Source organism: Argopecten irradians, chromosome 1 (genome assembly GCF_041381155.1).
Source record: "Argopecten irradians isolate NY chromosome 1, Ai_NY, whole genome shotgun sequence".
Classification (NCBI taxonomy): domain Eukaryota; kingdom Metazoa; phylum Mollusca; class Bivalvia; order Pectinida; family Pectinidae; genus Argopecten; species Argopecten irradians.
Genome location: NC_091134.1, coordinates 24,178,912 through 24,194,898, shown reverse-complemented (window position 1 = coordinate 24,194,898; position 15,987 = coordinate 24,178,912). Strand labels below are relative to the sequence as shown.

The following is a 15,987-nucleotide window of genomic DNA, read 5'->3' as shown; positions in this document are numbered from 1 at the left end:
TGGTAAGTTCTTTTTCTCCTGATCTGTCTTCAATTTTACTTTAAGATTGTTCATGGATGGATATAAAGTCAGTGACAGTAACTCCTGTAGTATCGAGGATGAATTCCACTACGCACCGCAGCAAAGTGTAGGCTGAATACGTGGATAACAGACGGTGTAGGACGCACCGACAACAAGCATTTTACTTTCGTGACAATGCAGCCCTATCATTTGGAAGTAAGCTATCATTACCAAGGTTTAAAGGTAAACTATTTGAAATTGTGTATAGTAAATCAAAACAAAATTATTTAGTACTGGCCATGGGTTCGATTTTATGCAAGTTATAAATTATTACAGCGCGAAGAGGAAAGTTATAAAATTTTGCGTTAATCACCGCATAGCTATGTTAATCACTTTTTTTTGCACTTAATAATACTTTTCTTGAGACGCGGTGGCTGAGTGGTTATGTAAGATGTCATAACATATCACAAGCCCATCACCTCTGGGTCACGTGTTCGAATTCCATGTGGGGCAGATGCCAGGTACTGACCGCTGTTCGGTCGTTTTTCTCCGGGTACTCTGGCTTTTCTCCATGATCAAATCTGTAATGTCCTTTCATGACTGGCTATTGATAAACTAACTATCGTTAAACTAAACAAACTAATTACCGGTATTCTTTACCTTAAAGAAAAAGTTTCGCTAACAGAAGTAGCTTAATTACACCTGCTTTTTCATATTTCTCCAGTTTTAAGGTAACACGACGTTTCCCCAGTGTATATTACTGTATGTTTGTGTGACAACTTGGCAAGTATACAGAACACAAGTTTATTGTTATTTATCTTCCGTGCGTGAATTAGGTCATAACCACACACCACCCCATTTATACGTGTTTGTGATAAGCTTCAGTGCATCTACAAAATGGACTCACCTGTACAGGAAAATGGAGCGTCAGATTTTGACAGGTAAATATCAGGTGTGGTATACATGTATATGGTAACCAATAACAAACAGAACTTTATGTATTTGACGTGTGGCTTAAATGTTCCAAGCAAATTAAGTTTCTATACTACCACACAGAATATCTTCCCTAACTGGGACCAACTTTACTACTGCTAGTAACTTTTTTGTAAGTGGCAGTAATATTTTATTTCCGAATTCATTATGAAATTCATTACTGTATAACATGTACAAGCACAGTTTCCACGAGTGGCGAAATATACACATATCTAGAACTATACCCTTGTGCCCTATATAAACACATTTTATCATGCAACTGGTCCACATTGACGATAACTACTGCCGGATAAACTTGTGCATTATCCGTCAAAACGAAATGCTTTATCCGTCAATACGATAACGTGAATATTTGTTCCAACAAATATTCACGTGATCGTATTGACGGATAATCTGACGGAACTTTTTCAGTAACTTCGTCTTTTCGTCTTTTCGCCCCGAGACGAAAATTAAAGCTTGAATTCTTAGTCTAATTTTCGCCTTCAAAAATCATGTCTGTTCGTCTTTTTGGGAGCGAAATGACGAAAATGAACAAACCTTAAATTTCGTCTTTCGTCGATTCTAATCATAAACTACTTTGATGCTTCCATATTGAACAATTAAGTCAATAAGATAAAAAAAAAATCAAAATGGCTTCTACACCGGACCGGAAGACAAAAAGACGAAAATTAAAGTTTGTTTATTTTCGTCTTTTCGGGGCGAAAAGACGAAATTAAATATTTGTTAATTAGCGTGTATCTTTTTCGCATTTTCGTGTTTTTCATTTTTCGTCTTTTCGTCTTTTCGTCTTATCGCCGCGAAAACACGAGATACAGAGATGTTTAAATTTCGTCTTTTCGTCTTTTCGGGGCGAAAAGACGAAAAGACGAAATCTAGGTTTCTTAATTCTCGTCTTTTCGGGCGAAAAGATGAGAAGACGAAATGGCACAAATCAGCCACCGTAAGATCTAGACGTATTGGAAAGAAATTCTTTTATGGTAATTATTGTTTTTGGAGTATTATCATTTTGTTTCAGTGATACTAAAAACTGAAAAGAATAATACTGGTACTGTTTGCGAATGCGCTATATATATTTCCCAGGATAGTAAAAAGAGTACACTCTCTTTCGGTTTAGTGAATGAATCTTTTCCTCAGCATCAAAGAAGCGTTTCTCTTCGAGCGAAACTAAATAATTGGCAATTTGCTTTCGTTTTGAATGTCATAATGGTTGCAGGATAAACAGAACACATGGTTAGTATCTTACTGACAATACAAGTTTGATTTTAGTGCTCGACACGGAAAGTCAAGATGAATCTGCAAAGCCTCGTCATCTCGGCCCTAAGTCTCGAATCCAAATAAACCTTGTATTGTAATATACTAACCATGTATTCTCTATTTAAAAAAAAAAGATAAGTTATCAACCTTATTTAAACGCAATTTTATTAATTTTGTCCTGACGGTATAAGGCAAGAGCATTGCAATGGATGAAATGCTCTAAGATTGAGGACATCACCCTGGGCAACACCTCCCTGAAAAATACACCTTTGACCTTTAACTCTGGGTCAAGGCTAAAGTGGTCCGATATCATTACAAAACCGCTGGCAATTCCTCTAATATACATATGTATATGTAACATCTTTAGCTTAAATTATACCATTGTCCTACTCGAAGCTTGCTCAAGAATCGTAAGCACTTGATTCAAAATAAATTCATGTATATCGATAGGAACATTACCTAAATACAAAGTTTATTCAAGGGTACTAGTTACTCCGCTGTGTTTTACATTAATTTATTTAAAATCAAGTGCCTGTTTCATGGATATACTAATGATCCCTTATAGGGACTGTATGATGAGAGACCTAGGAGAGAAAGGCTACACGGTTGTTCCTGGTGTCATCTCCCCAGAGAAATGCGATGAATTGGTTAGCCAGATACGGCAGTGGTTAGACAAGTTTGTAGATGATTCGCCGATAGACAAAAACATATCCCTGGTACAACAATACAGGTAAGTTGTCTCGTTTTTTTTTACTTAGAGTCCATCATTACTCCAGGATTACTATAACTCCCGTTATATAGTCACAGACATTACGAAAGTGATAGTAACCTCTCGAGGATGTATTAGAGTCTGAAAATTACATGCATGTCTAGAAAACATTACTTGCATACATACTTATATTACCCATGCATGTTTCAACTAAAAATTTTTTTAGTCTTTCAAAACGTCTAGAAACGTCTAGATTAGTGGCACAGCTAAAATTGTTATGGTGCATTGAAAGAGAAAAAAAAACATTGCTGGTACTCTCTGACCCATGCCGACTAAGCATGTACTCATTGACGCACGCTTCAATTCTTATTTCTTTCGGCCTTTCTGTCACACACTGTTCTGTAAACTAGCAGCAATGGAGCGGAAATTAGAATGATTTACGACACTATATCTATAATGGTGGTTTCTGTCTTTCTCCAGAGTATCAGCATCACCTGTTGCATGGGAAGTCCGTCTCAAGGCAAAACCTGTGTTCGCAAAACTCTGGGGTACCGAGAAACTGTTATCGAGCATGGATGGCATGGCTATTGGAGAACCTCCGGAACTTGGTAAGATTCTGTTTCTTTGTGGAATATCGATGGTGTTTGAGTGAACTGGTTTAATATGGTTCGAAAATTGCAAATCGTTAAACTATTTTTCGTTCTTGAGAAGATAAGTAAAGACTTTCAAAACTATAGTTCTATTGATCTGTTGCGTGCAAATTTTGAAACGTTGGCCGTTGCCAAAATATTGGATGCCAATAAGTTATTTTCATCATTCTAAAGCGTTGTTCAAGGTCATGTCAGGCTTTCTCTCGCCTATAAAGTCAAGTCTCCAGTTGATCATGTATATTTCTTCCCCCACAGGGAATACTGCATTCAACAAAAATGGCGAAAATTGGTTTCATTTTGATCAAGGAAGTTGGCGAATTGGCTTACATGCATTTCAAGGGGCAGTGTACTTGGAGGAAACTACATGCGAAGATTACTGCTTTCGGGTTATTGAGGGATCATGTAATGTTCATAGAGAATTCCTTGACACTTTTAAAGAGGCAGCGGAAGACTCTGCCGGTGAGGACTTTTATCAGTTAAAACCAGAATATGTCGAATGGTACAAAAATAAGGGACTGAAAGAAAAGAAGGTCCCCGTTCCAAAAGGTGGAATGGTAATATGGGACTCTAGAACTGTCCACGATAATGTCAAACCAGAAAAGGGTCGTCTTCATTCCGACAGGTGGCGCTTCGTCACATTTGTTTGTATGACACCAGCTAGATGGGCAAGAAAGAAAGATTTGCAGCTAAAAAAAGAAGCATTCGAAAAGATGGTTGCCACCGCTCATTGGCCATCGCAAGGAGTTTGGCTATTCGCAAGTACTTCTGAATGCAGTAAGACCAAATACAAAAGTCAAATCGAAATGATAGATGAAATACCGGAAATTGCTAAATCAAGAGAAGTCCGACAACTTGTTGGCCTCGACAAATACGACTTTGAGGACGGACTGCCCAATGATCTAGGGTGGTTACCGGAGTGGTCAGAAAACGCTAGAAACCAGGTCAAAAGTAGTGCTGCGTTTAGTTAGGACAATTTTGACAGGTTCATGCACACGCGATGATAAGTTCATCTTATGTGGGATTATCAGGACAAATTTGACTAGAAGGTTTATCACACAAGGGATAATTCACTACAAAAATGACGACACGTTGAAGGGATGATTCATTTTCACCACGTGATTTATCTGCCTGGAAACTGTTTTTTTAATTTTTTTTTTATGAAAATCTAATGAATTATGTGTCAGTGGCGTAGGAGGATGAAATGTAATGGGGTGGGGCGGGGGGCAAAGGTCCCCTATATTTTGAAACCCCCCGCCGCACCTACAGGAGGAGATTAATTCAACACACAACCATATATACTTTATATACTTTTTACATATATCATAACATATAATCCTTGTACACATTTATAGACATATGGGTAGCTAAAAGGAAATTAACGAATACGCAAATTGGCCAAATTAGCGTGTCAGCACCGAAGGGGCGAGCTTTTGGGGTCTGGGGTCGACCCCGGGAAAAATATTACGATTTAGAATGGCTGAGATGAGTTTTACAATGTATTTTGATGATTTTACGAGCGTCCGAAAGCGCGAGATTTTGGTGTTTGGGGGGTACGGGGGTATCCCCCGGGAAAAAATACAATGTATAACGATTTAGAATGGCTAAGATGAGTTTTACGATGCATTTTAATGAATTTGCGAGCGCCCGAAGGCGCGAGATTTTGGTGTTTGGGGGTCCGGGTGTCTCCCCCGGGAAAAAAATTACGATTTAGAATGACTGAGATGAATTTTACGATGTATTTTAATGATTTTAAAGCGTTCATACCATGATATTTTTTCGGTTTAAAGTAACCTGCATTAAGAAATGATAATTGTGATAATTGTGTCGTCACATCATTGTGCAACCCGCTCGATCTGAACATACCGGCTTCACACCATCGGCACATTGTTTTGTAACTCAAAATAATAATGCATTAATTGTCTTGCTAAGACATCTAAACAAAGTAATCTTTTAAGAGACATTTTTAAAATACAAATGTAGTACGTAGAATCCATTAATGGACATTTTAAGTGCAGCTCATGTGTATTGAATTTCTACTATTAAAGGTTTGAACATTATGTGCTTGAACGTTTTAGGAAATGCGCCGCGCAGCGGAAATTTTTTTAGAATGAAGTACGAAGTACGAAAAAATGTCGAAGGAGGACCCTTTTTTCTTTCAAATATGCATTTTAAGAACAGTTCAGTCGGCAAAAATGGGGGGGGGGGGTATTAGTGGAAACATATTGCATTCTTACGCTTAAACACACACATCTATGAATGTTTTCAATTGTCATGGAAAATGTAAAATATAATAATTTCTCAGATATTTCAATATCGGCAGCAACTTGTTGCCAGTTTATAACAGGCATGCCAGACAGTTTGCCACTCAAACTCGCCGCAATACCAAGTAATTCAGAAGATCCGCCCGTGTCTTCCGGTATCGATTGTCCAGCTCCATACCTTGTCATTGAGGGCATGTAGCGAGATCGTTTATTCACTACAAGGATGTAGTACACATTTTCGAAAGTTAAAAAGGACGCTCTGTCTGAACGTTCCGTGAGTGGTTCAGCGAATTTATTACTCGGTCTTTTGGGTCGCCGACATCTGTGGTTCGTTTACAACTGAAGAATTGCATGATATATATCTCATGCTCGCCTATGGGACAATTTTTTTTTTAAAATTTTGGACTGTAAGAGGATTACTTATCCAGCAACCATAATTTTTAGAGAGTAAAGAATCAATTTCATAACATATTTCACAATAAAATTCGACAACGCTTCTTTCTATATATTGAGTCTAAAAAGGACTATACTTGTGACATTTTCCTTTGTAGCGGATGGATTACACAACATGAAGTGATTTGGGTGTGGAAATGACCGTAAATGAAAAAAAAAATACCCGGAACCCGGCCGAACGAGGTCTTAACATGAATCTATATTCCCCCAATGTAAACCTCGTTCCCTGGATTACTTTGGCGACATGTTGTTTAATGCTGGCAAAAAATAAAGTGTATCTTGTAAACATGCTACAAAAAAAAAACAAACTATCGCGTTTATACTGTCCCTTGCTCATTGTTAGCTGTAGACCACGAAAGATATTGTCGCGAGAGATGTAGTTCGCATGGACATGGAAGATCCCGATGAAGACCTCGCACCAGGAGAAATAACCAGTCGTTTGTCTCCTGTCGAACAACACTCATCCCACCAGATCATCTCGACGTCTTTTCGCCTAGGAACAAGATGGTCACATAAATCAAAGAACTTATCACAAAGGAAGGCATTTTTGGGTTAACACGATGAAAAATTGATGATTGACCCTGCTCTCCTGTTGCCTGAATCATATAATCAAAGAAATCTTTTGAAAGTAAGGTTATGGTGCTCTTTTGCAAATGTGCAAATTACGTGTACAGTGGGTTTAGGAAGAAGTAATTTCTTAATGTTATATCCATGTCTTAGTTAGGCCTAAGTTTTTGTCTCTTGTACATTCTGTTTCCTATTAGTGTTTTAGGTTTTGTCAACTGGCATTGACTATATAAGTCAGTTGGGACCTATCAGGGAATCATCAGGAAAAATAACTCCAACACAACTTGAAATTTTGAATTTATATTTAGCCCATTTCTTCCTGCCTTGATTGTTAGTTAGAGGTTAGACACAACGTATTGATCATTACGTTTGATATTAGGCTTATTGGATTGCATCAGGGAAGTGCCCAAAGAGTTTTAACTCAAATTAAAATTTTCTTTGATGTCTGGAAGATTTCCATTATAGCCATATATCCTACATACATTGTACTGTCCGATATCCAGCCGGGAGTCGAGAAGTACCAGTGTATGTAGCTTCATAAGAGAAATTTTTGGGACTACTGAACATGGGCTGATTAATTGTAGCCAATGTTTTTTTACGCATTTGAAAGTTACCTTCAATTGGGTTGAACCTTTACATTTTATTTGGAATATAGAGTTGATCTGAACGGAGATGGAAACATGGATGTGAATGAAATACACAAGTGGATCTTAAAGAAAATCAACGAACATTTTAATGAATCTGTGGAAGAAAATTCTCATATATTTAAACACATGGATCCAGACAAAAAAGGTTTGTTTTTTTACCAGTGATATCATGATCAGTTTTAATGAAATATAAACGGAAGCCTCGAACAATTTAAATAATGCAATGTTTTTCTCGTTACTTTATAACTTCAAAATTAAGTAACACACATAGACACAAGGAATTATGGGATAAGGTAACTTTGGAGTGCTGATACGAGTATTTCTTAAATGTGCTACTTGACATGAATCATTTCAAAGTTAAAATTGTGAATGTTTGCAGGCTACATTGAATGGAAGGAGTATTACAGACATTTCCTGCTGGCTAAAGGTTATGAGGAATCCAAGGCAGCAAAGCATGTAGAGGACTATGACACTATTGATATGAAGGATGATGGTACGTTAATGGGATCAGTTTCTTCTCTGTTAATCATGTTCTAGTATATTTGTAGTATATTTCAAGTCCTCCCTGAGGGCTTCAAGGGCAGAGCCAAGAGGAGTCAATTTACCTGGCTTTGTCCCCAAAACTCAGCATTAATTAATACTCATATCACATTGAAATAATATTTATGGGATTAAAATTGTAGATTAAAAAATTGTACAAATGGTTGGGTTAATCCATGAAAAAGGTTCTTTTTGTTGTACATTTGTGTTTACGCAGTTAACCAGAAAGCTGGGTTAATCCATAAAAAGGGTCTTTTTGTTGTACATTTGTGTTTACGCAGTTAACCAGAAAGCGATATACAGGCCCTCTGGACTGCTTGTTAAACATTGCAAACATCAAAAAATTGTGTTTGCTAAAATATTGCTTACCATTAAATCTTTATATTAAATTGAATTGTTTCATTGTAATAATTCAATAAATTGTGTAATGAATAAAGTGATTACTCATGTTAGATGTATACCAAGATATTATTTCCCTTGATATCAATCTATCGCAGGTAAAAACAATGTTGTACTGCTGTAGGAAATCAGTATATAAAACGAAACATAAAATATAGATAAATGAATAAATAGCAAAGTCTTCATATTGAGAAACTTTTAAAACAATTTTACATTATAATTATTATTATAATTTTGGACTGTTCTCCTTTTCCAGAGAGAGAATCCTTGGTGAGATACAAGTTCCGATGGACTGATGCTGATCAGGATAACAATAACAAACTTACTGAGGAGGAATTCCTGGCGTTTCGTCACCCAGAGCAGAGCAAGATTACAATGAATAACATGCTGGAAACCATCCTCAATGGCCTGGGTATTATGTTTATACTTCTGTACTGTATACTGTTGACAGTGTTACAACTTAATAATTAAAACAAAAATAAACTAAAAGCAATTATAACATGAGAAAATATATGTTTATGATAATAAAACATATATATGGCCTAAGTTGTAATATTGATGGCCTATAAGATGAGGTTGTTTTTGATATAAGTCAAAAGGTTAGTTTACAGTGATTTATGGGATTCACCCGGACAATTCCTGTGTATTTGCCTTTCCTGAGGACCTGGAGACATTAACATTATATTCATATCCCAAGCACTCCAATTTATGACCACTTTGTATCTCATCCAGGCCAACAAGTATTATTAGTACATACTGTTGAGGTTTACGTTGAAACATGCCTTTATACATAATGATTTGATCATACATCAAGATCTGATAGTTATATCATATGTAAAATGACTGCCCATTTCAGACGTGGATAAGGATGATATGCTAACAGAGGAAGAGTTCTGTGCCTTGCCCCCGGGGGAAGTTGTTGGCGAGGAGCAGAAGGAAATGGATCGTAAGTGGCAGGAGGAGAGGAGACAGGAGTTCAAACATTCCATTGATAAAAACGGCGATAAAAAGGCAGATAAAGACGAGCTATTGGTTAGTATATAATTGCTGGTGTTTGTAAGAGATACTTTGATGCCACCTTGTGTTGTTGTGATTGTACCACATGTCCGTTTGTTTCTGTGGATGTATAATTTAATTGTCTCTTAATTTTGTTCTGTAAGTATGATTACTAATGTCCTGATCTTATAACCACCACTGGAAAACAGATGTATGGTCTAAATATGATCTACTTCATGCGTTTTTATACAAACCAGTTTATTTTGTTTGCTGATAAAATTCTTGGAAGTAAGTTTAATATTATTAATAATAAAATTACTAAAATTGGCAGCATGTACAAGTACCAAATCAAAGACAAAAGACTGAATTTGCTTGTGATTCATGGTAGACAAATACAGTTCAATTAGTCAACAGCAAGTCACAAATAGACTCAAGTTTCATGTTGGCAGGTATCATTGCATATTTCTACCAAACATTCTTTATTTGCTGGTTTTCAGTCGTATGTAGACCCCAGGAATCCAGACCAGGCCAGATCGGAAACCCAAAACCTGATAAACATGATGGATGAAGATAAAGATGGACTGGTCTCTTTGGAGGAAATGATGAGTAACCGAGATATTTTTGTTAGTAGTAAATGTGTAGATGTGAAACGAGTCCTTCACGACGAATTCTGAATTTTGTTAAAAAGAAACAGTCCTTCGATGGCACATTTCAAATTCAAATAGGAGCTTTTTGTCAACGTTTAAAAAGTACCTTGGTGACAAAAATATGAATACAAATTAAGTTTAAAAAGGGAGTGGGGGGAGGGGGACATACTTATAGTGTGATCGTATCCTTTCAGGAGTTGCTTTTCTGTCACATCAAATTCTGTCTGGTCATGATTTCATTTGGAAGCTAAAGACATCTGTATCGTGTAAATATTGCAAGTACATCTTTAAAGGGATGGACAATGAGTTCAAATTATTATGACTTTCCTTGTGATGTATTATCGTTTCTCAAATTCTGGTGTTTTGGCACACACTTAAAGCTCACATAATGATCTCTTGTAAAGGTGATGGTCCTAAATCATTTTCATCAAAGTATCTAAAGTATCCTTGGGATGCTAGTGAAAAGATGTGTTTAGACTTTGTCATTTCTCATTATCATTGTCCTCAAGTTCTACACTACAAAAGAAAAAAAACTTTGATAAATAGGAATTGCAAAATTGTTTATGCTCAATTATGTTTTTTTTTGGATAATACAATTTGGATTCAAAAGGAAAAAATAAATTTTTCTAATCAACATATTTATCAAATCAAAATTTGTTGTTAGTAGTGATTTTCTTATTTGTAAATCTTGTGTTTTATTAGTTTAGATGTTCTTTGAAGTAGGTTTTGGAATTTGAAGAATTTAGCTTGGAATTATTCTTAATTGCTCTTTAAATATTTAAAGGGATTATGCATAGAAATGATCTTAATTGACACGTTTTATATGGTTTGACAAGTTGTTCATGTGTGATAAACAGTTTATCTGTAAATCTATTTATTTTGGTGGACAAATATATTATATGTTTGTAAATTGTGTGTTTGTGTAAAATGTATCCCTCAGTCATGAACTCCTGCTGATACATATCTCCTTGTAAGTTTGCTATGAACTTTTAGATAACATTAAGAAATGCTGATACATTTTGATCACGTTGTATTGTGACAAAGTTTTTGCAGGTGTCAATTGACTGTGTATATAGTTGCAGTATAATTTTCAACTATAACCTCTCCAAAAATTTTGTTGCACGCCCAGCGTATGTGGTTTGATAAAATACTGAAAAGTGAAAAATAAGATCAATTTAATAATGAAGTTTGGTTTAATATTAAGTTTAATTGACTGAGAAGTGATATTTATGCATAATTGTAAGAAATATTTTGCTCAAACATATAAATTTGTTTTAATTAAACTTATTATAGATTATAGGGTGTCTGTTCAATAGTGGTTTTTTTCATATTTCGAAAAAAAAAGGAGAAAAAAGGTTGGGGGGGGGGGGGGGTAGAGGAGAACTAAGTGGCAAATACAATACAAGTGTAGTTCAATTTTTTTAATAGTAATTCAGGCCCTGTGGGCCTTTTGTTTTATTAATGTTATTTATTATGCTTTATATTGTACAGTTGACTGAATTAAATTTATCTTTTATTAATGTTATGACGTATACTGTATTTGGAATGTGATACTAAAGCCCTAGTAAACATTCCAGATGTTGTCCACCAATAGGATTTTTTTTTTCATTATGAAATTAATTACTTGTACATGTGAAAGGAGACTTTGTTAAAGATGGTACAACTGATCAATTGCTTCATCAATCATTTTAGTGATTAAGGCATAGCCACATCTGAAGATCTCGGTGATAACATCATTTTTTTTACTAGAAATCAATTATTATTTTGTGAAACTGTCTACTAATATATGTGATGAACACTTTTTAATGTTATGGAAATTATACATGTAAAGAAATCATGAAAAAACAGATTTGATGAAATACTTACTGTTGTGAAAATGGAAGGTAGTACTTGTAGGATTATAACAATATGGGTCAAGGAGGTAATCCTAACTGTGTAGACAAAAATAGATTGTTGAGTTTTCAAGCCAGTCTGCCCCTTTATCATGACACACATAAAACATAGTCCATGATAAAGAATTTGTGATAGAAAATACAAGAAGACAAAGGAGATAGGTGTAATGATAAAGTTGAATGTAATAAAGGGAATCTAATGAGTTTTGGTCATGATGTTTAAAGAACACTACGATAGAAATCTTTGAAATGGCCAAATATTTGGGGGAAAAATTTGCTCATAAACTGAAATAATAAGTTGATATGCTCCAGTTTCCAGTGTAGTAAAAATGATATGGGGAAAAAAAACAAAAAAAATCCATAATAATGAGTTTAATGAATGAAAGAATACAATGTAGTCAAGAATCCTACATGAAACTAGGTTATTGATATTTTAAAAAATATAGTAATTCAAAATATACCTTGAGATTATCTGTTTGTACATGTATCATAGGCATTGTATCATATCACAGTTACATCCCTATTTAAGTATCAGACATTATATGGAGAGGTTGTGCTTTGATGGTTACGTGCAATATAAGTATAACATGTGTATGTACTTGAGGTTTATTAGTTTTTGGAATGTTGTAACACAAGATCAAATTTACAATTGTGGGATAAATCTCAGATTATACAAAACACCAAAGGCACACTTGATTAGTAATAGTTTTCATTTTATTCCTATTAAATCCGAGTATGTAAAAGATGAAATCTTATTGTATTGTCCCAGTTCTACTGGTCTCAGCATCACTATTTTCGGCAACCCCCAAAAATACCATATACACGTACTAGTATATATAAATAGCAAAAAGATTCCTGAAGTATCAAAACAGAAATTTTGATGGTAATTTGCTTTAAGACTGCCTGAAAACAGAGAAATTTTGAATATCGTAAATTTTAATTAAAATAGAAAAGAGTTATTTCCCTTCTAATGGAAGTTTTATGAACAACACATGGAATTCATTTTCATATCAACGAATAAAAATAAAGCGTATAAATATTGTGTTAGTTGTGGAAGAGGTTCATCAGGGGATATTTGTGCATTTTTGTCTCATTCCCTCTCCAAACTATAAATGTTAATAAGTTCTTTGTTAAGTGTTATTGGAGAAAATCTCTTAGGTTATTGTGTTGATATGTTATCAAATGGAATGAGATATAATGTATTTATTCTGTTTATGTCTACACTGTGCACATGTTTCTATGTATTTTGAACTACTCTATATGTTATTAATTAAAGTATTTTTATTTTAATTCTCAGACTTTCAGTCGTTTTTTCCCCTATCATTGTGAAAAAAATATTCAAGGTTATTGTGGTCTGCCTGTACTGATGATTTCTAGTAACTTCTATTATAATACACATACAGGTTCTTGTAAATAAACATTGGCCTAATTTATGTACTACATGATTCCCTATTGTGTTGTACTAGCATATCGAGTGGTGATCATGACCACCATTATCACATGTTATTTAACTTGTCTTTCTCAAACTTTCCCGCCATGATATTTGTTAGCCAAGGCTGCCGATTGCATATACTTTTCACAGTCTTAAAGCAGATACATTGGCTAACGAAGATGATAGGCCATAATTAAGCAGGGTGTATTTCCTGACAGATCAAAACATCACAGTTAATAACGGATTGTTTTGGAACATTTAACCAGCTTTTGGATGAAGTTTGTTGCCACTATTTCTGCAAAAATTCTTCAACAATATTTGTTTAATTCCTTATGTAGTCCTTAAATGTTATTTAATTGGTAAGGATGCAGAATGTTGTCATCATTTCCACCAGTTAGCTATCGGGTTCCTTATTTAAGTGGGAAAACTGTAGTTAATTTTTTCGAGAATGGCACGAAAACCATGTTATCATGACGACACAATAGAGACGTTGACATTGATAACTTTTGTGAGAATCCGCTACGCCGATTCACAGTTTGTAAACAAAATTTCATCCATAACCCAATGAAGTTAAAAAAAAATAGTGACATCAATGCTTAGATAACTTTCACAAACAAGAGGCCCAAGGGCCTTAACGGTCATCTGACTATCTTGGCAATAGCTTTATAGGAAAATAATTAGATATGGTGTCATGGTAGCCATCTTCAATCTGGGATCAACCAGAGATATAACAACACTTTGACAAGATCATATCAGCCGCATTTCATGTTTCAAGTTTCAGTTAAATTGCACTGGTAGAACTTGAGAAGAAGTTCAAAATGTGTTTTCAAGATGGCATCTGTGGCAGCCATCTTGGATCATCTGTGGCAGCCATCTTGGATTTTGGATTGACATAAAATATAACAACACTTGGTCGGGACCATGTCAGGATCATTTCATGCAGGTTTCAGCTTAATCACACTGGTAGAACTTCAGAAGAATTTCAAAATTCAAGATTTTGGAATATTTGACTCGTGACTTTGAAAGTAGGTCAAGGTCATTCATTTCCACAACTTTGATAGCCCTTTATCTCAGCATGCTACTGACTAAATATGAATACCCTGGACCTTTCGGCTAATTAAAAGGTGTAGTTAAAAAGATTTTAGCTTAATTGACCCGTGACCTTGAAAAAAGGTCAAAGTCATTCATTTTTATAACTATGGTAACCCTGCATCCCAGCTTGCCACCAGCAAAATATGAGTATCCTGGATTTTGGGTTAGTTAACAAAAATCGTTCAAAGAATTTAGCCTATTTGACCCCTGTTACCTTGAAAGAACATCAAGGTTATTTATTTTCACAACTTTGGTAGCCCTTCATCCCATCATGCTACAGGCCAAATATGAGTACCCTGAACCTTTCGGTTAGTTAGAAGAAGTCATTCAAAGATTTTAGTCTATTTGACTCCTGTGACCTTGAAAGTAGGCCAAGGTCATTCATTTTCACAACTATGGTAGCCATTCATCCCAGCATGCTACAGGCCAAATATGAGTACCCTGGACCTTTCGGTTAGTTAGAAGAAGTTGTTCAAAGATTTTAGCCTATTTGACCTCCGGTGACCTTGAAAGAACATCAAGGTTATTAATTTTCACAACTTTGGTAGCCCTTCATCCCATCATCCCCAGCAATGCTACAGGCCACATTGAGTCATGGCCTTTTGGTTAGTTAGAAGAATTTTCAAGTAACCTGTGACTTGAAGTAGGTCAGGTCACTTATTTTCCAACTATGCTACAGGCCAAATATGCGTACTTTGGGCCTTACGGTTATTGAGAAGAAGTTGTTTGAATGAAAAGTTTACGCACGGCGGCTCGGCGACGGACGTGCATGATGACTATAGGTCATCCTGACCCTTTGGGTCAGATGATCTAAAAACTAACAACAAATAAATGTTTTATAAGCACAATAGCACAGATATACAAAATATTTTATTTGGTAAAAATGTACATTTTACAAAATCGCAAATTCATAAAGTGCTCTCATGTCTATATGTGAGTATAAAGGTGACATTTTAATATTTTACCAAATTTCAATAACACAAGTAAAAAACCAAACAGAATGTGATACATAAAAGTTTCAATAGAACAAAGTGGCACTTTATCAGTGGATATTTGTTACTGCTACGTACAAATTGAAGCACAAATCAGCATCCGCACTTTAATTGATAGCATATTTGATTTGAATTAAAAAAAATGTCAACTAGTTATTTCATCACCTTGTTGTGATTTAGTGATGAGTTGAAAAATTAAAAAAAGGAAATTACAGTAATGATAGTTCTCTGAAGCCTCAACAAACCAGTTATATAATTATCTGACAGTGAAACCACTTTCTTAATACCAAGAGAAAATTTTATACATGTACTCGATAAAGGTAACAGCTATGCTATTACCTTTATAACTAAATCGTCACTTAGAGATTTTAGTAATGGTAAAACAATAAATAAATTCATACTTTAGCCAGTTAGCTTTTGGCAGACAGAGATATATAAAGTAGAAAATTATAAATAAGTGACC

At 35.1% G+C, this 15,987-nt stretch overlaps 2 protein-coding genes across 2 annotated transcripts; both read left to right on the top strand.

Annotated features, from left to right (window-relative positions):
• The first annotated feature begins 657 nt into the window (after window positions 1-657).
• LOC138321600 (uncharacterized) lies at window positions 658-5,663 on the top strand. Its single transcript, XM_069265381.1, has 4 exons — window positions 658-941; window positions 2,813-2,977; window positions 3,437-3,564; window positions 3,862-5,663. The coding sequence occupies exons 1-4, from the start codon at window positions 898-900 to the stop codon at window positions 4,572-4,574; spliced, it is 1,050 nt and encodes a 349-aa protein (XP_069121482.1). The 5' UTR covers window positions 658-897; the 3' UTR covers window positions 4,575-5,663.
• A 1,770-nt stretch (window positions 5,664-7,433) lies between these two features.
• LOC138321592 (45 kDa calcium-binding protein-like) lies at window positions 7,434-13,298 on the top strand. The gene is made up of 5 exons (XM_069265368.1): window positions 7,434-7,679; window positions 7,914-8,027; window positions 8,730-8,885; window positions 9,330-9,505; window positions 9,967-13,298. The coding sequence occupies exons 1-5, from the start codon at window positions 7,568-7,570 to the stop codon at window positions 10,141-10,143; spliced, it is 735 nt and encodes a 244-aa protein (XP_069121469.1). The 5' UTR covers window positions 7,434-7,567; the 3' UTR covers window positions 10,144-13,298.
• Window positions 13,299-15,987: the final 2,689 nt, after the last annotated feature.

What these genes read in the sequence shown, in the direction of transcription:
- LOC138321600 (XM_069265381.1), top strand. Translation starts at nt 898, where the DNA reads ATGGACTCACCTGTACAGGAAAATGGAGCGTCAGATTTTGACAG. An exon ending in GGAGCGTCAGATTTTGACAG is followed by an intron (nt 942 to 2,812) that starts GTAAATATCAGG and finishes GATCCCTTATAG; the next exon opens with GGACTGTATGATGAGAGACC. An exon ending in TCCCTGGTACAACAATACAG is followed by an intron (nt 2,978 to 3,436) that starts GTAAGTTGTCTC and finishes GTCTTTCTCCAG; the next exon opens with AGTATCAGCATCACCTGTTG.
- LOC138321592 (XM_069265368.1), top strand. Translation starts at nt 7,568, where the DNA reads ATGGATGTGAATGAAATACACAAGTGGATCTTAAAGAAAATCAACGAA. An exon ending in AACCATCCTCAATGGCCTGG is followed by an intron (nt 8,886 to 9,329) that starts GTATTATGTTTA and finishes TGCCCATTTCAG; the next exon opens with ACGTGGATAAGGATGATATG. An exon ending in CAGATAAAGACGAGCTATTG is followed by an intron (nt 9,506 to 9,966) that starts GTTAGTATATAA and finishes GCTGGTTTTCAG; the next exon opens with TCGTATGTAGACCCCAGGAA.